At 37.8% G+C, this 26,891-nt stretch overlaps 1 protein-coding gene across 2 annotated transcripts in view; it reads right to left on the bottom strand.

Moving 5' to 3' along the window:
* Positions 1-26,891, bottom strand: part of LOC114052260 (cAMP-dependent protein kinase type I-beta regulatory subunit) — a 247,615-nt gene that overhangs the window by 94,010 nt on the left and 126,714 nt on the right. For both annotated transcript variants that reach the window (XM_027874785.1, XM_027874786.1), the window contains 2 exons: positions 5,208-5,269; positions 4,427-4,473 (listed from right to left, as the gene is read on the bottom strand). In XM_027874785.1, the coding sequence (XP_027730586.1) occupies positions 4,427-4,473; positions 5,208-5,269 (109 nt within the window). The remainder of the gene's footprint in view (positions 1-4,426; positions 4,474-5,207; positions 5,270-26,891) is intronic.

Here is a 26,891-nt window from a genome sequence, read left to right as displayed (position 1 = left end):
CAGCTAATAAAAGTCAGGGATGAAGTTGGAAGGAACCTTAGGAGGCGTTAAGCCCAAACTGTACCTGAATCAGAATATCCTCTGAAACATTCACAACACTAAGTGGTCATCTACCTTTTGCTTGAAGGGCCCCCCCACCTTACCCCACCCCATGACAGGGGAACTGGCATTGGGGTGGCACAGTGGATACAACACCGTACCTGGGGTCAAGAAGACTCAAGTTCACATCATTTCTCAGGCACTTACTAGTTTATGACTCCAAGCAAGCCATCTCACCTCTTCTTGCCTCAGGTCCCTGCTACTGTTTAGCCCACATTTCACCATTCTGTGCATATGAATTGCATGCGTGATCTCCAATTGAACCTGTTTATATCCTATTTGCATGCCGTTTCCTCCACTAGAATGTGAGCTCCTTGAGAGCAGGAACTGTTTTTGCCTTTCTTTATCTTATCAGGGCTTAGTAAAGCACTGGGCACATAGAAGGCACTTAAATATTTATTGACTGCTGGCTGATTACACTAAACCTCTTATTTGACTGGCGTAGGGAGCTCCCAGTAAAAACTTTCTACCAATGCAAAGCCATACCTTCTCTGGATGATACAGTTTTAAGGAATTGCTTGGGAATTAAGAGATTAAAATGACTTACTCAGGGTCACAGAACCAGTGTGCATATGAGGGAGGTGGGATTTCAACCCAGGCCCTTCTGACTTCAAGCTTTTTACTACATCATGCTGTCTCAGCTTCCCTTCCCAAGTTCTCACAAAGCATCCCTCTAATGGGTTCCAGAATCTTACTAAGAATAGAAGTCAAAGAATTTGGACCCATGTTTCCTTACCCCAGGTTCAGTGTTCTTTCTGCTACCCCCTGGGAGCTAAATAATGAATCACGAGAAAGCAAAGTTCATAGCTTGGGACCCATTTCCTCCATAAACCTTCCCTGATGGTGGCAGCCCTCCCTCATCTCCTTCCTCTGAATTCCTATAGCACTTTGCAACTTACCCACACAATCCATCACTCAGCAAAATTCTGTCTTTAGTTCTGTCATATCATATGCAATGTCTCTCCAAGCAAATTTTAAGATCTTTAAAGGAGAGGAACTATTTCTTATACTTCTTCTGTATCTCCCACAACACCAAGCCCTCTGTCACAAGCACTCTGTCAATACCACATTCCATCCTTAGACCTTCGGGGAGAATATTGTTCCCATTCTCTTGCATCAAATAGCCAGTTGAATATTTGTACTTGTCCATGTCTGTAGTTTCTGTTGGCCATTCTATGTATTTTTTTTTATTTTTCAAAAGAAAAATGCTTTACCAGCAGGAGAAGAATATGTGGTCAAGTGGTTTGAGCACAGGACAAGAAATCAGGAAGTTGTGCCTTCTAATCCTAGCTCCACCACAGACTTCCTTTGTGGGTGTAGCAACTCGATGAGCAAGCTTCTTCATGCCTCAGTTTCTTGCTAAGACAGATCTAAAAACCAGTGCAGGTTTTTTCAGTCTGCATAAAAAACCTGCATCAGAAGTCTCAAACCTAATAAACTGATACGTGCTTAGGTGGAAATGGTCCTTAAAAGGAGGAAAACGGCTTTACCTTTTAATTTTCTGTAATATAACAACCTTTCTGTGGTGCGTACTTAACATGTACATTTTGCCAACAAGATAGGAACAATGAGTCAGAAGGATTTCCTGTGTAAGTAATATACTTCCAGAGGCAGAGGGTAAGGTTTTTTCAGTTTCCAGAAAGACTACAATTAGACAGTCAATTCGACACGAACAAACTGCTAAAAAAGTTTTTTTTTTTAAATGTAATAACTTTCACTAAAATAGCTGCAAACTGCTGCCTGAGGTTCAGTGAGAAGAAAAATCCTTTAAATAGCCCTCACTGGGTGACACGCAGTCCTACAATGCCATTCATGAAGAGGGAATGCCATCAAGTCTGGCAACTGTGTTTCAACATTTGGGACTGCATGAGGGTTCAGTACCCAGGCACAGCTCAGAATCAGCCAGCTTTGTGGTACCAGCTGTGGCAAAACTGGAAAGAAGCATACACTACCACAAAGGAGAAATTCTTTGATGGTTTTCTATGATTTGCCAGGAAAACTGTAGGTGGATACTTATTATGAAGATGACATTTTAGGGAAAAAAATGACCTCTCGGTATAACTTGCTAATTTGTTTCTCTATCCAATTCAAGAAGCATTTAATAAAAACTAGAATGTACAAAAGGCACTGTGCTGGATGCTAGACATAAAAAAGCAAAAATGAAATGATTTCTGCTCTCAAATATACAGCATGTACACAAACAAATATTATGCAAGAAAAAAATGGAGGAGAAAGAACTCTAGGAGTAGCTGTTAAGGATTAGGGAAATTTCAGGGAGGGAGTGCTGAACCTTCAAGGAAGGCAAGAATTCTGAGAGGTAGAGATGAGGAGGGAATGCATTCCAGGCATCGGGAATGGCTTGTACAAGTGCACAGAGTGGGGAAATATCAAGTTCAGTGAAGAAGCAGTAGTGTAGTTTGGTTGGAATGCAAGGTCTGTACAAGGAAATACTATGAAATAAGTCTAGAAAGGCAAATGATTTTGACACCAATTGTGCCAATGATTGGTACAAGATGAAAGGTACAAGACTGGAGAGCATTAAATGCCAGTCTAAGGAGCTTGCATTTTATCATATGGGCACTGGAGTGTCATGGTCAGACAAATGCATTACAAAGCTGATTCTAGCAGCTATGTGGAGGAAAGATTGAAAGTAAAGAGACTGGAAGCTAAAAATCTACTTTGGAAACTATTATAGTAGTCTAGTAAAGATGTGCTAAGATCAATTTGGCTTAGATCAGTAACTACGTGAGTGGAGAGATGGGGACAATATGAAATGCTGTGGAGGTACAACCAATCATTTGCAGGTGATTAGATGAGAGAAAGAAAAGAATCAAGAATGAGTTTTGGGTTATGAAACTATGATTGGGAAGGTGGTGGTACCTTCAACAGAATTAGGGAAGTTTGAAATTGGGAAGGAGAGGTAATTTGTGAGTTCCATTTTATACATGTTGAGTCAAAGAAGTACACAGGGCACCTCTTGGAGAGAGAACAGAAGAAGCTTCCAGGGCAAGAGCCCTAGGAAAAATCCATTCTAACAAAGTAGGAGATGGATAGTGATGTGACATAGAAGACTGAGAAGGAAAGGTCTCAGGACTGAGAACCATTGGAGAAAAACATCATGGAAGCCAAGAAAGGAGGGAGTGTTCCAAAAAAGGGAATAGTCAACAGTATCAAAAACTGCAGAAAAGTCAAGCAAAATGAAGCCTCAGAAAAGACCATGGGATTTAACGATTAAGAGAATGCTGATAACCCTGAAAAGAGTAGCTTTGGTTGAATGTTGGGTCAAAAGGTAGATTGCAAAATGATTGAGAAATGAGTGGATGATAAGAAAGTGGAAGCTATCAGTGTTGACAATCTTTGCAGGAGTCTGGCAGTGAAAGGGAGGACAGATGCAGGACAATAGTTTGAAGGGATGGCAGGGTCATATTAAGGTTTTTAAGGAAGGGGTAAATCTGAGTGTGTTTGTAGGCATTGCAGAAAAAGCCAATAGATAAAGAGAGGCTGAAAATGATTGAAAGAATGATTGATGGGGCAAGCCATGGAGAAGATGGAATTATCAGTGCAGAGAGAAAAGGTATCTAAGGTAAGAAAGGGCACCTCTTCCTCAGAGATAGCTATAAGGGAGGGAGAGGATGGGTGGGGAAGTAGTGAGGATTTTAAGATATGAAGTAAGGGACAAGAGAGAGCCTATGATAGATGGCTGCTATTTTTTCAATAGATTAGGAGTCTGAGAGAGGCTGGTTCTTGTGATGGGGGAAAATACTAAGGACTTGAGAGAAGAAAGAAAGGTTTGGAACTGAGAACATTCCTCAGAGGTCCAAAGTTGGCAACTGGACTGATATCAAGCTTTCTATTCTTAAGGTTTTGCCGCAGGGTGAAAGTACAGTAAGAATGGAGAAAGCAAACAATAGGCCTTTTTGATTAGAGATTACACACTTTTTTGAGATTTTATTACAGTGGTCATAAGATCATAGATCAAAAGCAAGAAGGGAACTCAGAGGTCATCTAGTCCAATCTCTTAATTTTACAGATGAAGAAACTGAGGTCCAGGGAGGTTAATCAGGACTTCTGAAAAGATGAAAGACTAGTGAAAACAAGTGATACTGATCTAAATTGATATATAGAATGGAGACTGAAGTGAGCACCTTTGTGGTCTACAAAATTTTGCCCATAAAAAATATAATTGATAAATATACCACACAGGCAGAGGCTTCTAAAAAGCTAAGCTGGTGCCAGCAATGAGATTTGATAAGTGAAGTTAAAGAGTCATCAAAAAGCAAAAGCAAACAGAGTTCATATTTTCTTGAGGTTAACAGAAAATACTTACATCAACTTCTCCTTGATCAATGACATAGAAATTATCACCTTCATCTCCTGGAGAAGAAAAAAATATTTTTTAAGATAATACAGAGAGTAGTGAGAAAGTTAAAAACATGTAAGTTACATACACCAGCATTTTCTTTTTTCTTTCTTTTATTGTTTTTCTTTTCTTTCTTTTTTCTTCCTTTCTTCCTTTTCCTTCTCTCTCCTTCTTTTCTTTCGCTTTCTCTTTCTCTCCTTTCTTCCCTTCCCTCTTTCCTTCCTTCCTTTCTTTCTTTCCCTTCATTGGGTCTCTTTATCTTGCCCACACTTAAAGTTCAGGGGCTACTCACAGTCCAACCTCACTACTGATCAACACAGCATTCTCCAGCTCTGTTTCTGACCTATGCTGGTTTGTCTCTCCTTAAAGAACCTTCACCATATTGGTACTGGACTTAGCCACCAATTGGCTTAGCTCATTACAGCCCAGAACTCTCAAGCTTGATTGAACCTCAAGAATCAGCATCCATTAGTACCTGCAAGTATAGCATGGACCACCATGCCTAGATAAATTGCATACCATTTAAAAGCAATATTCTGGATCTTATCAATATGGAATACTTAGTGAAGAGGGAAAATTAGGAACAGGGTCATAACAGTTTGCTAAGCACACTGTTCTTAAAACACATTTAATAAATTCTGTAATGCACAAATGATTTTCTTCTTATATTTCTATCAAAATGGAATTAAACAGTGAAATTCCTGCAGACATTGGCTCTTATTCAGGGAAAATACAGGAAGAAAATTACCTTGCAGTATGACTGTTTCTCCAGCAATATGAGTGACAGGAAACATGGCATCAAATATGTCACTAGAAAACAAAATACATTTGAGTTGCAGTTATATACATATTTTGAAATCATACTTCTTTATATTTTAAAGTAAAAGATCAATAAACTATTCTATTGGCCATTATTTATTAACAAATTGGCTATTTGTTGTTTTTAATTAAAACAAAACAAAAGTTATTTAGCTTAAACTCAACACTGGTAGGGGCAAATGTGAATAAGCCTAATAATGACATATTAAATTTAGAACTGTTGCAGCTGAGATTGAATGTTTAAATATATGAAATGCTTAACATGCCGATTCAACCAACTGACATTATACTATAGTTAACATGAACAGGGCACATGAAATGGAAACACTGTGCAAATTAAGCAGCTTGTATGTTGTATTTTCTAAATTTACATATGAAATTGGCAATGCAAACAGTACACAAATTGGATTGCACAGGCTCTAAATTTGTCCAACAATGAGTTGACAAAGGCAAAATCAAAGTTGGTGGGGAGATGTTTGTTGAACTATGAAATTAGATGAGTAAATATACATCTCCTAAGGAGTCACAGATGCCCATTGATTAGGGAATGACTGATCAAATCATAGCATGTGAATGTAATGAAATGATACTGTTCCATAAGGAAAAAAAAAATCCAGAGAAACAAGGAGAGACTTGATGCAGAGAACAGAAAGCTGAACCCGAACAATTTACACAATGATTACAATAATGCAAAGGAAAATATCATTGAAAGACATCAGAATTCAAATTAAATGCACTGACCAATCTAAGTTCCAGAATACTGTTGATAAAAAACACCACTACCACCCCAACCCAATTCAGCAGAGAGATAATAAAACAAGGAATATCGGATATGCTATCAGACAAAGTGGTTTATTTGGCTGGTTTTGCATAATTATATTTCTCTGTTCTAATGTAGGGTTCTATGAAAATGAGCTGTTAAAAACAAAAACCACCAATAAACCTTTTTGGGGGAAAGGGGGAGTTTGGGTGGTTTCTATTCCACTATTATATGCCACACAACTGTAGGATATAAGAGTCAAGGAATCGAGGAGATTATCTTAGACAAGGCCCTAATTTTATAGAACTGAGGCCCTAAGAGGGAAAGTCTCGTCCAAGGTCACATCAATCAACAAGCATTTATTAAGCACCTACTGCATGCCACTGTGCTAGAGGTTGAGGATACAAATACAATAAATGAAATAATTACTATTCTCAAAGGGCCTACATTCTGGGAGGGGGGGAGCTAACAAGGACATACGTATACAGACGCAGAATAAATATAAAGAGAATAAATACAAATTAATATAAGGTAGTTGGATACAGAAAATTGTAGTATTTGAAAGGAACAGGAAAGATTTCATATAGAAGGTGATGCTTGAGAAGAATCTTGAAGAAGGAGAGGGATTCTAGGAGGCTGAGTTGAGGTAGAAGAGCATTCCAAGCATATGGGACAGCCAATCCAAAGGCTGGAAGAGAGGAAATGGAGTGTCCCACGAGGAACAGAGAAAAGGTCACATGACTACTTGTTACATCTTGCTAGGTTTATAGAAACAGAAAGGGTTGCAAATTCCTTTCCTTTATAAATATATGGAAATAAGCAAAGCCTTTAAAAGGATAAAGACTACCCGGTGTTGTTTTTGTATGACTACTTGAGTCATACAAAAGAGGAGTCACTAAACCATTCCAAAGACCACTGAGCTTTTGATGGCTGTTAAAATCCTTAGGTAGGAAATGCATGCTATAAAATTCTAAGGTTAGCTTATTTCCTGTCCTAACTGGTTTAAAAAATAGTTCTTGGAAACGGCGCTCACCAGTTAAAAGTTGAGACTATTTTTCCCTTCAAGAAAACATGCTACATGAGTAGTCCTGAGGTATTAACTGATACAAAGAAGTCAGAGCCAAGAAACATCACAGTACAATTTTTTACAGAGTGAACTCTTTCTGATTTTGCTTTTGAAGATCAAATGTTTCTTTTTCACTGTCCTGTTCACAATCCAGGATATTCATTTTTCTCTCTATTTTCCTTTAGGTTCTGGTCATTACCTAGCTACCATTAAGTTGCATGACCTTGAGCAAATTATTAACCTCTCCGGGCCTCAGTTTCTTCTTTTGAACTAGGTAACCTCTATTATCACCTCCATCTCTAATACTCTATAATCTTATAATTCTTATAATAAAATAAAATAATATTATTATGATAAGTATTATATCATATTATAATATAATAGTATAGTAACTTAATAAAAAGTATGTTTGCTGGCTAAAAAGTGGGTGAGAAAATAGCTGTATTGTGGAGACCCTTTAATAAGTTACTTACAATTTTGCATTTTTTTTTTTATGGAACAGTTTATAAAAAGCACGAATCTTATTTAAAGGAAAGTTCTAATGAACCTAACTGAAGTGTGCTGGTAAATGATTAACAATCAGCTTTCTAGGAGGGCAAATGCAGGCATGACACACTTTTAAGCTTAATCTACATTGATCTACATTTTTTCCATCACTTTCTTAAGTCAAGACTTAAAATAATAAATCAAGCCCTAATTTATAGTACTTGCCAACTTTCAAAGTAGAAATGCTCACACTGAAAATATAATAATCAGCTATCTTGAGTTGGCTCAAGCATACTACATATTATTATTGTATATTAATAAATTACTAGTGAATAATAATATTATTATTGTACAATAAAAATTGCCAAATATGAGAAAATCAGAGAAACACTGGAAAACTAGAACTGATACAGAGTGAATTAAGTAGAACCAGGAGAATAATATACACAACCACCATAATATTAAAAGGAAGTTTATCTCTGAATAATGGTGGAGACCATTCTTGGTCACAGAAAACAGATGATCCTCCTCTTGACCTTAACAGGGACAGAATGTTGCACATGTCATCACTGTATCATCTGTCTTTGCCTAATTTTTTTTCATTATTATAAAGTGGATTTCAAGGGGAGGGGGAGATATGTCAAAATATAAATTAATATAAATATAAATAACATATAAATAAATATAAATAAAATATAAATGTGATACAAAAACAATACAAAATTATAATTATGTCATTCCCCCCCCAAAGAAATAAATTATCTTTTAACTCCTGCCTCCCTAGGAGTATAGTTCTTCCCACTCTATCCTGAATTTGGCTTGGACAAGTTGGATTTATACATCATCTAAGAGAGGGTTCTTAATTTTTTGTGTGTCGTGGACCCATCTGGCAGTCTGAGACCTATGGACCCCTTCTCAGAATAGTTTTTAAAAAATTCATAATTGAAGGAAATGCTAAATTTTAGCTACAGTCAGTAAATCAGTAAGCATTTAATAAGTAACTGCTGTGTGCCAGGCACTGAGCTGAGTCTAGAGATACAAAGAAAGGCAAGGGACATTCCCCACTCTCAAGTAGCTCTCAGTCTAATGGGGGAGATAATATGAAAAATAAAGATGTAATTTTTTTTCTCATCCAAGTTCACAGACCCCCTGAAATATAATCACAAGACCCCTGGGGGTCAATGGACCCATGTTAGGAATCCCCTGGTCAAAGGGGTGCCCAGCTACACTTTCATTCTCTCTTCCTAGATAAAATTAAATTGTTAGTTGAAGTCCTTATTTTGGAAGACTGAGCTCTCTCTACTTCCCTCAACCTAATACAGAGAAGAAAAAAAAATTACAAATCTTGATCTGGCTCGACACTGTGCCAAGCACTCTATGAAGTAAATTAAGAAGGCACAACACTCTTGCCCTCTAGAAGTTTCTGAATGATTCAAATTGGTTTTTTTTCCTGATTGAATTATCTCAAAGATTTCTCTTCTCCCTAATTCACTCTACCTACACAGACACAGCATAAGACAGAAGAGGGTGAATGAGCAGCAGAGAAATTCCAGCTTGTGCCATAAATGACAAAAGCCTTTTCTTTTAACACAGGTAATGCCCTTTGACAGCCTCATTTAAAGGAAACGCCTGTTAGACCCATTTTTCCCAAAGATGAAACCATAATGCACCAGATGCCCCCACAACTAATAACTGTAAAAGAAGTAAGCCAGCAAGAATTTAGAGTTCTAGCCCATCAAAAGTAAATTAAAACAAGTCCTATCAGCCAACTCTCCCAACTTTCCCCTCGGCTGAATAACTATTTTTCCACTTTCCACATCCTTTCAAACAAAACTCAATCCCTTCCTACTCCTCAGGAATTTAATGGCATTAAAAGGCACTGGCCTTTTCTGTCTTCACTAATGCTGGCATGTTCAATAAATTGACCCTGCAAGAATAAAAACAGTTTTCAAGTTGAATCTAGCAATAATTTCTTGGGGATTTTAATGCAATCGGTGGCACATGTCTTTAAAAACTCTCAAATAACTTGTCTTCCCACCCCCTTATTATCTGTACCACATATTTTGGCACTTGACTCTGTCCAACTTAAAACTTTATTAAATATTTTGCATTTTTCTCTAACTGGTCTGTGTGAATAAACTGTGAGAATAAACTCCTTGAAGGTAGGCAACAAATCCCATGTTTTTGTCCTTCAAATACAACTAGTTCATAGATTGGACTCAGCCACAGAGAAGCAAACTAAATAATTCCAGACAGGTATTAATCCCACTGCTATATATTATGAAGGATGGGTTTTCCCCCTCAGATATATTTGATTTTTTAATTTTTATTTTAAAAAAACTTCTATTATCAAGCATTTATTTTTTCTCAATCCCACTCCCACACACACATTGAAAAAAGAGAAACAAAACCCTTCTAACAAATATGAATAGTCAAGCAAAACAAATTGTCACATTGGCCACGTCCAAAAAATGTGTCTCATTCTGCATATTTAGTCTATTGCCTCTCTGTCAGGAGGTGGGTATCATCCTTCATCCTTGATTCTCTTTCCTCAAATGTTGTAAACAGATGTTAGCAAACCTCAAGACTCTTGGTACTATTTAGCAACAATTTTTTTTTATTTTGAATGATGCCTAGTGAACTAAAGACATTAATTTATTCTGTGTATCACAAACCCAATCTCTGGTGGAGGGAAATGAATTCTTCTACCCTCTTTTACGTCTTTCTTTTCTATCTGCTTGTTGGAATGGTTCTAGTGCCCTCCCTCTCTAAACCACCTCCTACTTATTTTGAATTTATTTTATAAATTCTTATATATGTATATGTTGTCTTCACCAGTAGAATGGAAGTTCCTTGAGACTACAGATTGCTTTGTGTTTGTCTCTACATTTCCAGGGCCTGTCATGTATTTGGTGCTAAAATGTTTGTTGATTGATTCATCTCCTAGGTTGGCCTCAGAATGAGAGGACCCAGGTTCAAATCCCATCTCTGACACTTTACAGCTGGATGGTGGTGGGCAGGACGTGTGTATGTATGCACTCAGTCATTTTCAGTTGTGTCTGACTCTTGACAAACCCATTTGAGGTTTTCTAGGCAAAGATACTAAAGTGATTTGCTATTTCCTTCTTCAGGTCGTTTTACAGATGAGGAAATTGAGGCAAATAGTATTAAGTGACTTACCCAGGGTCACATAGTTAGTAGGTGTCTGAGGCAGAATTTGAGGCAGAAGATGAGTCTTCCTGACTCCAGGCCCTGCACTCTATTCACTATGCCACCTAGCTGGTTTCCTCAACTATAAAATAGGGGTAGCACTTGCACTAACTACTTCTAAGTACTGCTGAGGGAAGAATGCTTTTCTTCTTCATTCTTTTTATCTTCCAGACCCCCAGGGCCTGGAACAATCCTTAGCACATAGAAGGCACTCCTTATACTTAATGAGCTTTTGATCTACTAGTAGATAACTGGACCTCTGGAGAGAAGCATTCAAACTCAACTCTTTCCTAATAGAGTATAGGCATGCCACACTTAATGTTTTTAAGGGGTTTCACAAAAACATTTTTAAAAAATTTCTTACCAATCAACAAGTAGTTGGTTCTAAAGGGCCAGATCAGAAAGAGACTGAGCCAGAAGTTAAGTGTGCCACCATTGAGGGAACAGGATCCAGGAAGACACAGCTTCTAAATCTACAGGGTACATTCTTCCATTCTGGATTATAAACAATTAGCCCCAGAATCATCATTCTAATATCTTCGTAGGAGGGCAAGGCTAGGCTGAGTTGAGAGGCTACAGCTACCTAGTAGTAATAGAAACTGACCTTTTGGAGGTAAGGTCACCTTTGTCTTTAGAAGAAAGTGACATTTGAGACACCTAGAATTGGTGTCCCAAATCACACTATGCTATGTAGTTACATAACAGGGTCTTGGAGTCAACATCAACACAAGTTAGAAGAATACATAACTCAAGAAGGAACATAGTACAGTGGATAGAGCCTGGAATTGAGAGTTAAACCTGGTTTCCAGTTCTGACTTTGCCAGTGGCAACATTAATTATAGTTGACATTCAAGCAGCACTTTAAAGTTTACAAAAGGCTTTACATACATTAGTTCCATTTAGTTCATGAGTGGCCTTAGACAAGTTACTTCCCTGTTTGAGGCAGGAAGGAAGGAGGGAAAGAAGGGAGGGAGAAAGGGAGAAATGGGATAGAGCAAGGAATGAAGGAAAGAAAAAAGGAAGGAAGGAAAGAAAAAAGGAAGGGAGGAAGGAAGGAAGGAAGGGAGGGAGAAAGGGAGAAGAGAGAGAGGAAGAAGAAAGAAAGGAAGGAGGGAAGGAAAGGAGAAAGGAAGGGAAAAGGGAGGAAGAAAGGAAGGAAGGAGGGACAGAGGGAAGGAAAGAAGAAAGAAAGGAAAGAAGGAAGGAAGGACTAGCCCTGGCCAACTTATTACAGGTTCTTCATCAGTTAAGACTCAGAGGCACAATTTTTTTGGTTCAGCACAGTGCATAGAGTTCTGGGTCTAGAGTCCTGAAGATCTGAGTTCAAATTCAGCTTTAGACACTTACTATCTCGGTGACAGAGCAGCTAGGTGGCCCAGTGGACAGAACCCCTCAACTGTAAAATGAAGGAATTAGACTAAATGGCCTAGAAGCTCCTTTCCATCTCCAAGTCTGTAACCAGGTAGATCTAGGAAGAAGCCCTGGGGTATAGTGGCAACAACACTGGCTTGGGCATTAACATGTTTTTTAATCCTGTCTCTGATACATTAATTAGTTTTGTGACCCTGAGCAAGTCACCTGAGCTGTAGTTTGCTCATCTGTGAAATGGGGCTAAGAATATCAGTGCAACCTACCTCATGAGGTTGTTAAAAGAAAAGCACTTTGCCAAATGCCAAGCACCAGATTAATGTGAATGTTTATGATAGGGTCTGTGGTGTTATCTGTGAGAAGGCTCCATATGCCTTCTAAGCAGTAGACAGCTGAGTTATCCTTGCCTTACATCACACTCATTTCTAGAAATATGGCCTCTTCCTTTTCTTCCCTTTCTTCACTGGAATTAAACCCTCTCCTACTAGCACAGAAAAATAGTTAAGCATAAGCATTTGATAAACCAATCATGTGAGCATCACAACAATGTAAACAACATTCTGACCTATTCATCCTCTATCTGCCAATTAAAAAAAAAAGAGAGAGAGAGAGATGAGTTTCATTTTCTGTCCTCTGGGACCATTATTGGTTTGTTGTTTTTATTTTAATTACTCAATTCAATTCCTCTTAGTGATCTTGGGGTGGGGGTGGGGGGTCTGTTTATTTCACTCTGAAATAGTATGCACAGAACTTTCCATGTTTTTCTGAATGCCTCATATCCACAATTTCTTCCCACATAATATCATTCCCTTACATTCAGCTATTTGGTTAGCCATCCCTCAATGGAGGTGCACTCATTTTGTTTCTAGTTCTCTGCTACTACAAAAAGTCCTGCCACAAATCACATTACACACTTGTGAAGGAACTTTCAAGTAAGTACAAAGGCAATCTCGTCTAATTTTCATAACAACCCCATGAGGCAAGTAGGTTAAGAATTTTTGTCCCAGTTTTACAGATGAGGAAACCAAAGCCCAGAAAGGTGTGTGATTTGCCTAGCATCACACAGTTAACTGGAATCAGGAGATCTGGATTCAAGTTAGAGCTCAGCATCTGGGTCGTGTTCCTACAGGCTCCCTACCATTTCTAGAAGACCCACTCCACACAACCTTTCCCCCTCAGATACTGAAGTATCCTTGATAAATTAGAAGGTATCCTATTTTATGAAATCCGTTGAAAAGACTACCCTTTGTCATCTACTCCTGGTATTTCTATCAGGAAAATCATCATCTAACCAAAATTATCTTAGTGCCTTCCCTCTGAGCCCCATTCTGTTGTGAACTCCTCAAGAAAAGGAACTGGTGATTGTTATTGTTTGTCTTTCTTTATATTCTCAGAGCTTAGTAGGTATCTGGCACATAGTAGGTGCTAAGACATGCTAGTTGACTGATTGATTAATCCTCCTATTACAGAGTTTAAGGCAGCTTTCTTGTTTTCTTCTCAGCTGAAGAACAGCTAGCTAGTCAATACCCTCCATATAAGAGTCCTATTGTTGAAAACTATTAAGCCTTCACATATCCCCAGTAGTACTAGATTTTAAATTTCTTTAATAAGGTAGAAATTCTATCTTTTTTTTCTTTTAAATCTCTACCAGAACCTAGTATAATGTATTGTATGCAATACAGACTTCCAAAATAATTGTTAAATGAATGAATGACTATATTTTTAGCTGGTTCTGAACTAGCATGGTGTGTCATCCTATTAGCAAAGGCATCAGAGAAAACTGTCATCTGCAATAGTTAAAAGTGGTACCAATCAATCAATATTTCTTATTAAATGCATATTAATTGCATTGTTGATGGAGTTGTGAACGGATCCAACCATTCTTGAGAGCAATTTGGAACTATGCCCAAAGGGTTACAAAACTGTGCATACCCTTTAATCCAGCAATTTCACTGCTAGATCTATATTCCAAAGAGATTTTTTTTTAAAGGGGCGGGGAGGAAAAGAACCTATTTGTACAAAAAATATTTACAGCAGCTCTTTTTCTGGTGGCTGAGAATTGGAAATTGAAGGGATGCCATCAATTGGGGAATGGTTAATCAAGTTGTATATATGATTGTGATGGAATACTATTGTGCTCTAAGAAATGACAAGCGGGATAGTTTCAGAAAAACCTATAAAGACTTACATGAACTGATGCAAAGTGAAGTGAACAGAATCAGGAGAACATTGTACACAGTAACAGCAATATTGTACAATGAACAATGGCAAATAACTTAGCTATTCTCATCAATACAATGATCAAAGACAATTCCAAAGAACTCATGATGAAAAATGCTATCTGCCTCCAGAGAAAGAACTGATGAAGTCTGAATACAGACCAAAGCAAACTGTTTTTCACTTTCTTTATTTTTTGTGTTTTTTCTTCCTTGGTCTGTGTCTTCTTTCACAACATGATTAATATGGAAATATTTTGCAAGATCACACATCTATCAAATTGCTTGCCGTCTTGGGGAGGTGGGAAGGAGTAGAGAATTTGGAACTCGAGATTTTAAAAAATGAATGTTTAAAAACTATCTTTACATGCAATTGGGAAAAATTGTTTATTATTTATAAAATTATTTATTTTAAAATTATTATTTAAAACAAAAACAAAACAAAAAATAAAATGCCTATTATTTGCCAAGTGCAATTCCAAGCACTATTAGATGAAAAAAGAAGGCAAAATATGGTCCTAACCCTTAAAGAACTCATAACCTAATTGGAGAGACAAGATATATATGCCTAAGATAGTAAATATATAGGGATAGTTTTTGTAAGTTTTATGATGAGAACAATGAATGCTTGACTAAGCAGGAAGACTCCATGGAATAAGTATCATTTAATCTGGGCTTTGGTGGATAGGATAGATTTGAACCAGCAGAGGGTTTGGGGAGGAAGTCTCTCGTACATTCAGGGATACAATCATTCGTAGGCAAGCCAGTGTAGCTGTCCTAGACGCAGAGCAATCCAATTCAATTCAATGAACAACGATCAAGCCACTACTCATGTACAACAATACCATGCCAGACTCTGGGGATAAAAAAGTTAAAATAAGACACAGTCCTTGCCTTCAAGGACCTTACAAGCTAATAGGGGCAGTAAGTATACAAATGACGATAATACAGGCAAAATGTGATAAGTACAAAGAAAAGAGTCAAACCCCTAAGAGAAATTTGAAGAGGTAAAGATAACTTCCAGATCAAAAGAACATGGAAAAACCTGGAAAAGGAGTGACTACTGATTTGGGGCTAGAAGGAAGGGAAGGATTTCAACAGGCAGGAAGGGAGGGGGGCCATGGTCCCCAGATGACATAATATAGTTGCTCCTAAGGGACCTAGAGATGCAAGGAAACCTGAGAGCTGCCCACCCTTGGGCAATAGAATAATACAAAAGCAGACAGCTGCTATCACCAATCAATCAACTAAAAAGTTAAGTAAATATCCACCTTAAAGCACTAGCTACTGCAGCCCCAGGAAACTTTGAGTCAAGGCCAGTCTTTGGTGGGTTTGTCCATGGGCTCGATAGAAACCAGAAAAAGAATTAACTACTCAAAACATAGGTCTGTGTGACAGAAGGTAGTCACAGGCTAGGTATAGAAGTGGATAGAGCACTTCCTGGAGTCAGGAAGACTCATCTTCCTGAGTTCAAATCCAGCCTCAGACACTACTAGCTGTGTGACCTGGGCAAGTCACTTAACCCTATTTGCCTCAGTATCTATAAAACGAGCTCGAGAAGGAAATGGCAAACCATTCCAGTATCTTCGCCAAGAAAACCCCAAATGGGGTCAGAACTGAAACGACTAAACAGCAACAAGACAGAAGATGGGAAGTTACATCATGGGTAGCACACAGTCTACTTTGTGATAGGGCAGGTTTGTTTCTTTTCTGGTTTTGTTTTGTTTTTTTGGGGGGGGGGGGGAGGGAAACGACACTAATTCATGCTTATATTAGAGCTTCCATAACGAAAGACTCTGCCAATTTGGTGGTTGGGTTCCCCCCCCCCCACATCAAAATACATCAAGCCAGTGCATAGAATCACAGGCTTAGAGCTAGAAGGAACCTTAGAAATCATCAAATCCCACCCTTTAGTTTTGTGAAGGAGGAAACTGAGGTCCAGAGGTTGTGATTTTCCCAGGGTTACTCAGGTAGCAACTGCCTGGGGCAGAATTCAAACTCAGGTCTCCTGGATCCAGGTCCAGTGTTCTAACCACAACAACACACTCCCTCACCAAAGGAAGTAAAAAATGCTTGACCTTAGAAAGATGTTCATTTCAGAAATTTATAGGATGGTACACCTGGAGAAAAACAGGAATGTATTACCTGTAGCTGGGATGTAGATGGGATAAAGAGGATACCTGAGCTTAATAAATGCTTGTTGACTAATTCCATAGCAGAATAGTTTGTACAGGCAGACTTAGTAACTGTGCTCAGGGTATGATGACCATTTGAGGCAGCTTTAAATTGTATGGTGACAGAATTTTATAAGACAGTTAAGCCTCTGTGTAAACTCTCTCTTCTAAGCCTATTTCTTTAATCACTAGGCTTTTGTGTAAATACCTTCCAGCCACACCTTTATGTAATCACCTCTCTCAACTATTTGTATAGACCTATTAGAACCTTCCCCCCACTTATAAAATCAGAAACAGGGACTAGATACTCATTGGCAAGTGGTTAGTTCCACAGCCTATGATGCCTGAGGGAAGAAGGGGACTAGCACTGGTTGCTGATCTCTATAAAAAGCCATGATTACAATGTAGGGGCAGCTTTCCTGGGGTGGAGGTAGTAGACCAAGGACCCATCCATTGACTAGAGGGAATGATGGAAGGCTGGCACAAGCAGACCATCTCAAGTGTGAGGGCAAGCTCTTACATGACTATTGTGGATGTCCCCTACCTCTTCCTCTTCCTTCTGCGTCCTGATGATCTTTGCACCAAAGTCCAATGACCCCCTAAGCAGCTAGGTGGTGCAGTGGATAGAGTGCTGGGCCTGGAGTCAGGAAGACTCATCTTCCTGAGTTTAAATCTGTCCTCAGATACTTACTAGCTATGTGATCCCAGGCAAGTCACTTAACCCTGTTTGTCTCAGTTTCCTCAAAGGGGGAAACCACTTAATAAATTCTTATTTTTTTAAAAATTAGTCAACCATAAAAATGAGCTGGAGAAGGAATGGCAAATCATTCCAGTATCTTTGCCAAGAAAACCCCAAATGGGGTCATGAAGAGTCTGACAGGACTGAAAGACCTGTTAACCCTGCCCTATCTGAAGTTTGGTGATATTCTTGACCCTTATCCATTTTTCTTTCTACCCCTTAAGTGTAAAGTGGAAATTGTAACAGACTTTGAATCAGAAAACCTAGGTTCTAATCCTGCTTTGGTTACTATTTACTGTCTACAAGCTCTTGGCTTAGTCACTAGGTCTTAATTTCCTCCAGCACCAAAGGAGGGAGTTGGGAGAGATGGTTTCTAAGACATCTACCTATTCTGAGAAGAGGATGAAACAGTACGAAAGTAATTATATTGGAGAATTTTTAAAATTCTCTAAATGAGTTCTAAATGGATGATCCCATGTACTATTTCAGGTATTGGGCCTTCTTTAGCATGAGGTAAACATGCCTGTAATAAAGGCCTATTACTCTGAACATTTCTGGCCCATCTGACTCTTTCCTGAAAGCCTTTAAATCCCCAAACAACTGGCACAGACTGGGGATGGTTAAATCTGGCCAAGAAAATTCCCATAACATTAGAGCCATCGGGTAAAATTTCCCAGGACTCAGGTCACTCTTACTTCCCATTTGGAAAAAAAAAAAAAGTTTTGTTTTGTTTAAGGGTTTATTTTTTTTAATGTTTCCCCATAGGCCACTGGGGAAATATACAATTAGCCTCTGAGAAAATCCAGTGCTGCTCCCAATTTTATGGAAATTCAATTCTACTTTGTATTTATAGATACCTAACATAAAATAGCTTACATTTTCATACAAAGTATCACTTTGTCGTCCAAAGCACATGATTCTCCATTAAAGAATTAGATCACCTATTTAATTTTAATCTAAGACTTTATGTTGGTTTGTTGGTTTCAATGATGGAATCAACAAATATTTACTGTGTACTATAAACTCAAAATGCTATGGTAAATACAAAAGCAGCATGACATGGTCCTTTTCCTTCAAGGAGTTTGCAACAGAATTGAGAAAACCAATGTGGGAAAAAATTAGAGAATAATATGGTGCACATTAGATTTCATCTTTTAAAAGGGCTTGAGAATATTAAAAATTGTTTTTACATGCAATAAGATAAAAATTAATTGAATACAAAAATTAAAAAAATTTAAAATAAAATTTTACAAAATAAATTTTTAAAAATATTTTTAATTCTTAAAAATTTAAAAATAAAATAAAATGTTATTCAGAAAAACCAAAATAAATAAAAATATAATAAAAACATATATAAGGTTAAAAAACAAAATGAAGCATTGTCATCACCTGCAAAATAAATAAATATAAATAAAAAGGAGTTGAGATTGCAGGACAAGTCGTACACAAAGCTTTGAGTTCCTCTGAGGCACCATATGGTGGCAGCTATTTGAGGTGAAAGCAACTGTTTTGGTGCTTGTAGCATAAACCACGGGTGTGACTAATTTTTTGCCAGAGGGGGAAACCACTTAATAAATTCTTATTTTTTTAAAATTAGTAAATAGCAGATAACTCACTTTTTACTCATATTCCCTAATTAGAGCAAGTCTTTTTTGTTTTTAGATCTTCCAATATAATTGCCTTCTCACGGTCTTCAACTTCTCAGAATAAGTGGTTGTTTTTTTCTCCCACCTATAGGCTGCCTCAGGCAATTTCCATAACTTCTGGCCCATTGGTTCCAGTTTAAATTCACTGCTTTTTTAGAATACAAGGACTAATTACCTCTTTTACACTTTCTATAAGTCCCATCCCCATTCACCCCAAACACAAAATTCCCTCAAGCCACAATTAATTTCCCCCCCAACCTAAGCGGCTTCCTCTGCCATCCAGATTTCTAAGCTTCAGAGTTGTACTTTTTGTCCAGTGCCTCAGAAATGTCTTTAAATGGGCAGACACATCACAGAAGAGCTGGTATTTATAGAGCACTCTAAAATTTACAAGGTATTTAACAGACATTATCTCATTTGATGCAGACACCCCCCCCCAAACAATCGTGTATGGTAGACTATACCCATTTTACACTTTAAGAAACTGGCACTCAAAGACATGCTTGTGGTCATACAGAAAGTGTCAGTGGTGGAGATTCATGCCAATCTCTCCTTACTCTAAGTGGCTGCAATGTAATATCTTTGTATTGTTTCTAACTGGGTTTTCAACACTCAGAAGAAATAAACAAAAATCAGGTAAAACAGAACCCTTCAAAATTGGATAAAGACTGTAAGCATTCTTGGAAAAGAAGAATCAGTAATTTTTTTTCACATTTCAGAGTGCTATTTCCAAATTTTGTCTACAAAGTTTTTTTTTTAATAAATGTGTACTACTAAAACATATAATTAAATATATAGAGGTAGCGAAATAGCTCAGTGGATAAGAGTGTTATTAGACCTGGAGTCAGGAAGTCCTGAGTTCAAATTCCACCTGAGACACTCACTAGCTATATGACCCCGGGCAAGTCACTTTACTCTGTTTACCTCAGTTTCCTCATCTGTAAAATAAGCTAGAAGAAAATGGCAAACCATTCCATCCAATATCTCTGCCAAGAAAACTCCATTGATAGTATTGGTGTGCTATCAGTCCACAGGATCATAAAAAATTAGAAATGATCAAACAATAACTGAAATATATGTTTAGGACTTATAATTTAATTGTTATGGAAACTCCCAACAAAGCTTAATCATTTTAAAGAATAACTGGAAATTCAAAGAGGTGAAGTGATTTTCCCCTGGTCACACAGTTAGGACAGGATTAGAACTCTGAGTTTCCCCCACTCCCCATCCAATGCTAAACATAAGACACCATGAATATTTCTGCAATTCAAATCTACATGCCCAAATAAGCCTAGGAGGGAAAAAAAAATAACTAAGGACCACTCCTCCAAACAAATGAATTAAAATAAAATGACATGACAGAAACTTTATGAAATTGCATTTCTAAAGTTAATTGACAAGCCAAACTGAGTAGTGCACCGGCAGCAAAGTTGGTAATAAAGAGCACAGCCTGGTAAACGCAATGTATCTGTTCAGACGTGAAAGGTATTATAACCTCTATCTATTCCATCTGAAAAATGCCATCTGTCTTCTGAGGAAATATCCAAATTTCCTTTTCTTTTTTTTTCTCTAAATGGATGAGGAGCTCATGAGCTTATACACAGGCCACAACACGCAGCAACATTCTTCATGTATGAATGAAAGCCTGAGAGGGAGACCAAGCAAGGTCAGATTTAAAAAAAAAAACAAAAACCCTGGATTTATTTCTCATTTATTTTCCCTTGTCATCTGGACAGAACCAGAACAGCCTAGTCACAAGATGTCAGAAAATCAACAGAAAGCAAGGCTAGGAGAGAAGCTAGAAATACAGTATCTTCTCCACGGTGTATGACAGAGAACAAACGGCAAAAGACTTGTTTATTCCCTTCATCACCTGACATGGAAACTATTTGAAATCCTCGTTCTCTAGCTTTGTTTTTACAAGTACAGAACACTTACAATTTATTAGTTTCAGGGGGAAATGATGTCTTTTCATGTTTTGGTGTTATGTGAAAGTAGAGCATGAGCAAAACGGAGAGCCAAAAACAAACGCACTGTTAGACACCTTTTTGATACAAACAGAAAATCCCTCTTTCCCCTTCAGGTTACAATTTGTCAAACTTCAATCAGGATTATTTTATCACCGAAACAGAAAAAGCATTCCATTCATGTGTGCGACAGACACTTTCCTCCCTACATGGCTTACCAAATACTGACTGAAAAAAAACCCCTTCCAATTATAATTAATAATAATAATAATAATAATAGCTAGATTTTATATAGTACCTACTATAAAGAACCCTTTTAACAAATTCCCATGTTGTTGTTGTTATTGAATCATGTCCAACTCTTCATGACCCCATCTAGAGTTTTCATGAAAAGATACTGGACTGTTTTGCCATTTCCCTCTCCTTCTCATATTACAAATGAGGAACTAAGGCAAATGGGGTTAAGTGACTTGCCCAGGGTCACATAGCTAGTGAGTTATCTGAGGCTAGATTTGAATTCAGGTCTTCCTAACTGCAGGCCTAGCACTCTATCCACTGCGTCACCTAGCAGCTCCATATTGGCCAAGTCCAAAAATGTGTATCTCATTCTGTATAATAATACATCATCTCTCTGTCAGGATATAAGTAGGGAAGGGAATAAGCATTTAGTGCTTTATAAATATTATCTCATATGATCCTTACAACCTTGGGAAATAGGTTCTATTATCATCTCCATTTTACCATTAGGGAAACTAAAGCAAATAGAGGATAAATGACTTTCCCAGGGTCATGCAGCTAGTATGTGTCAGAGACCAGATTTGAACTCAGGTCTTCCTAAGTCTAGTGCTCTATACACTGCTTTATTTAGCTACCTATTAAACTAAATGATTAAACTAAGATGGTGGAAGTTAATATAAATATAAGGTATTATAAGGAATATGATATATAAGATAATATATATAAGATATATAATATATAAGATAAGGAAGGATAATATAATATATAATATGTATAAAGGAAGATAATATAAATGTGGGATATTAGGCGGGGAGGGATCAGCATTCAGCAAAATAACTTCAGAAAGTACTATGTTGATCTTTTTCATAGTAGAATCATGTCAAATGGTTTGGTTAACAAAGGTTGAGAAAAAGGCTCCTTTCCAGGATTCTCTGGCACAAGTTGCTACCCATTTTTAGGTTACAAGAATATCATGCACCAATAGTCCATTTCTTTTTCTTCCCCCTACCCCTACCTCCATTGCATGAAATGGTTATGACACATCAGAATCTTTCACAGGCATTTGGATGAATCATGAAACCAAATCTCACTACCAGGACAGAATCCTGGGAATCAGAAGCAATCAGAACGACATATGCAGATACAAAGGATCATAGATTTAGGGTTCAAAGGGACCTTAGAGATAATGGATCCCAACTCCCTTGTTCTACAAATAGGCCCAAGATCATCTAGAGAGTAAGCCGCAAGTAGGAATTTAAAAACCAAGGTCCCTCTCATTCCAGATCCAATATTCTTACCACTGCCCTATGCAGCAGATGGGTCTAACTTCTCCCATTTCATACATGAATTATCACCTATGTCAAATGCCATATCTTATGAATGGAACAACAAAATTAACTCATCTAAAAAAGGGGAAACTTTAATGTTCCTTATTGCCTATAGGAGAAATTATGGGCTCCTCAGTCTGCTGGGTAAGGCCCATTGCCATCCGCCTTCAACCTCCCATGCCAGCTTTATTTCCCATTATTCCTCATAATGAATTTGACATTTGCTGAGCCAGAATACTAACTGTTCCCTGACCTCAGCATTCTATCATAAGACATTTCCCCATTCCTGGAGCGCAGTCCCTCCTCATCTCTACCTCTCTAAATATGTTTATTTCGAAGATTTGTTTGGGGGATTACCTTCTCCATGAAAACTGCCCACTTCTCCAAGTTTCTAATGCTATCATAAAGGTCACAGTCCTAGAGTGAGAAGGGACCATCAAGGACCTTAGTCTAACCCATTCACCTTCCAGATGAGAGCATTATAACCAAGAGAGGTCAATAAGGGGGTTGACAGGCAGGGCTGGGGCTGGAACTGAGGACCTTGAACTTCTCACCCAACACTTTTCCCACTGAACCATGCTGCTCTTTCCTTCAAATTACATTGCTTAATTCACTATCTAAAGACATGTTATACCTTCCCAACCCTCACTCCTCACCTGTAGAATGAAAGTTCTGTCATCTGCCTTCTATCTTTGTACACCCAATGCCTGCCAAAGTGTCTTGTACAGTTTTTTAACCAGATCAATGACAACTGTGTATGGAATCCCTGGTGAGGAAAGTCCCTCCACCAATGCAGACTGGCACCTTTGCTCTGCAAATTAGTCATATAGCATTGACTTGGACACTAAAGTGTTAAAGTTGCTTGCCCTGGGTCACACAGCCAGGACATGTCAGAGGTGATCCAGAGACTTGAATCTAGGTCTTCCTAACTCTGAGATTACAGTTCTCTATCCACTACACCATAGCACCTTTTATCTTGCACAAACAGTAGTAGGTGCTAAATGTTTGTTAAACTGAATTGAATTTTCTTGGGTGCTTCTAGAAATCTCATCTATAAAATGAGAGACTTGGACTAAAAAATATTATTTCAGTACTCCAAAGACCCATGATTTTATCTATTTGTGCACTCCTTCTTCCCAAAGAGATCTACCCACCATGCCTCAGTAGGCAGCTTCATGAGTTGCTGTGGTCAAAAAGAAAACCATCACATGTCACTAAATGTGATGAAGCTTTCCAAACTTAGCTGAGGCAATAGACACACTCATAGCCTTTTTGGCTTGGTCAGAACCGGCTGCTTGTTTTACCCTGGGAGAGCCTCTCAGAATCCAAGGTCACCATTAGACCAAATGAGACATGATAATAATAATAGCTAGCATTTATATAGTGCTTTGAGGTTAGCAAAGCACTTGATAAATATTGTCTTATTTTATCCTTACAAACACCCTGAGAAAAAAGTGGTTATCATTATCCCCATTTTACAGATGAGGAAACAAAGGTAGACAGCAGTTAAGTGTCTGAACTGGATTTGAACTCAGGTCTTCCTGATTCCTGGTCCAATATTCTGTCCACTCTGTCACCTAGCTGTCTAAAAGAAAATGTCTTCTACAACATACTTCAAAAGAGGACATCCAACTTTCACTTGAAGACCTTGAGGGAATGGGAATCCCATGCTTCCTGAAGTGATTCTGGACAGAATTCTTAGGAAGGTTTTCTTTACATTCAGTCTAAATCTCCCTCTCTTCAACTTCTACCCTCTTTTGCCTTCTGGAGCCTGGCAAGACAAGTCTATTACCTGAAGACATCTATGTTGTGTTCGTCTCAGTCTTCTCTTCTCCAGGATAAACATTTCCAGTTCTTTTGGCCCATTCTTGTTTTTCATAGTCACTAGTTTTCTCATAAGCCTGCTCATCCTTTTTGGATACTCTCCTGCTTATCAAGGGCCTTCCTAAAATGTGCTTTATAGAATTGAACAAAGTGCTCCAGACATGGGCTAAGCAGGACAGAATACACTAAGACCACTACCTCCTACGTTATAGATAATATGACTATAACCTAGAAAACACTCTATATAGTCACATTTGATTTTTTAAATATTTTTAAATTATTAACTTAATCATCAAACACAAGCATTTCATAGATAAAGAAAAAAAAGAGGGTTATATATATGAAACCATGAACTTTTATCACGCATTGTGTGGTTTTTTAAACCGTAAAAGGTGGTTATAAAACTGCCCTGATTGTTTCTAGCCCCTTCTGTATTTCTTTTTTATTTCTTCTGATTATTTTTCAATGTTTCATTGATGCTAAATATTTGTCAATAACTCTTAAGAATTTTTTTGAAGCCTGGAACTCTCTTCCTTCTGTCTCTCAGTTTCCCTTGCTTCTTTCAAATCTCAGTTAAAGTCCCACCTTCTACAAACAGCTTTTCTCAGTCTTCCTTACTCTTAGTGCCTTCCCTCTGAGACATCCCCTAATCTATATGGTATCTTGTTTCCACATGGTTGTTTACAAGTTGTCTCCCTCATTAGACTGTGAGATCCTTGAGAGAATGAACTGGTTTTTTCCTTCCTTTGTATCCCTAGCTCTTGGCACAATGTCTGGCCCATCGTAGGCTTGTAACAGGTACTAGTTGATTAATAAATAATCACTGATTAATTGGTTTCTCACTTGATCTTGACAACAACCCTGTGAGGCAGTGAGTGCAGTCATAATCTCCATTTTGCAGAAAACTAGGTCATCAAAATATTAAGTGACTTCCTCAGGCTAATGAGTGGTTACAGCCAGATTTCAAATTCAATTCTTCCTGACTAAACAAGTCCAACAACAAATATTTGAAGATAACTTTCATGTTCCTTAAGGTCTCTTCTCTGGCTTAAATATTTCTAGTTCCTTCAACTGATACTTGCAAGACACAGTCACCAACCTCACAAATTTGGGTACCCTCCTCTGGATAGTCATATGTACTTCTTGTTTCTCCCAATGGAATATAAACTTCTTGAGGGCAGGGAGTTTCATTTTTGTCTTTGTATTACTTTCATTGCCTAGCTCATAGTAGGATGCTCAATACTTGGTGATTAATTAATTCTAATTCTGCCTTTGATCTCTAGCATTTTATGAGAGCCATGAGTTTAAAAAAAAAATCACTGCTCTCCATAGAGAATGACTTGACAGGAATATAATGCTTTGCTGCGAAAGGAACATATTTGCTCTTTCTATGATTAACATTTGATAAACCATTTATAGGGCAGCTAGGTGGTGCAGTGGATAGAGTGCTGGGCCTTAAGTCACGAACACTCATCTTCTTGAATTCAAATCTAGCCTCAGATACTTAGAAGCAGTGTGACCCTGTGCACGTCACTCCACCCTTTTTTACCTCAGTTTTCTCATCTATAAAATGAGCTAGAGAAGGAAATGGCAAACCATTCCAGTATCTTTGCCAAGAAAATCCCAACTGGGATCTCAAAGAGTCAGACACGACTGAACAACAAGAAATTTATATAAATTAAAGCATATATAAATATATATATATATGTATATACAAAAAGAGGAAATATGATCTTTTAAATACATTTTCTGACCCCATAATGTTTTCAAATTGCTTGGAAACTGTTTTTCAATGGAGCCTAAAGATAAGATAATTTCTGAGTCAGATAATACAGGATGATATACTTGGTAATAAAATGAAATGTACCTAGTACCGGAGACATGCTTTGTGAACAGGATCTTACTGCCAAACTGGTTTTAAATATGACCATTAGCATGAATGTCCCTGTCAGCACATGCTTGAAGTCCTTAACTTTTAAAACCCTAGATGGTCAACCAACGAGAGACTGTGCAGGGCGGAAAAAAAGAGTGACATGGAGAGGAGAGAGAAGGGAGCCTTGCTGAGTTGAAAATAGTTACTGAACTCAGGCATCTGAATAAGTGAAGAATGGAAAGGGAATGGGATCAATATATTTTCTTGCTTGCTTGCTTTTTTTTTTCTTTTGCTCAGCAGGAAATCAAATTGGAAACACTTTAGGAGATGACATAAGGATATTTTATGCTTATATTCAATCTGTAACCATTCCACAGCTTTTATTGGACCAAATGGCAAAATGAATGGGTATGACAGACACACGAAGGTATTCTAAGAAAGCCAAACTCTATTTCCATTCATGGTATCATACACAGTTTGCTGAATGAATGAATGAATAATAATGGTGATACTTTGATTTTCCTACTATTATTTACTCAAGACTAATTTATTTGGCACCTACTATGTGAAAGGTGATCTCATTGTTTTAAGGAACTACCAGGTGAGGAGACTCCCTCTATAATGAATATCTTTAAATGTTCTATAACAGTTTTAGATCACTGACTGGGTCACTGAGAGGCTAAGTGACCTAAGTGATCACCACAGGGCCCAACAAAACA

The sequence above is a fragment of the Vombatus ursinus genome, unplaced genomic scaffold (genome assembly GCF_900497805.2).
Source record: "Vombatus ursinus unplaced genomic scaffold, bare-nosed wombat genome assembly UNPS02014807.1, whole genome shotgun sequence".
Classification (NCBI taxonomy): Eukaryota; Metazoa; Chordata; class Mammalia; order Diprotodontia; family Vombatidae; genus Vombatus; species Vombatus ursinus.
Note: the sequence above shows the minus strand (reverse complement) of the source record. Positions and strands in the feature narration are given on the sequence as shown.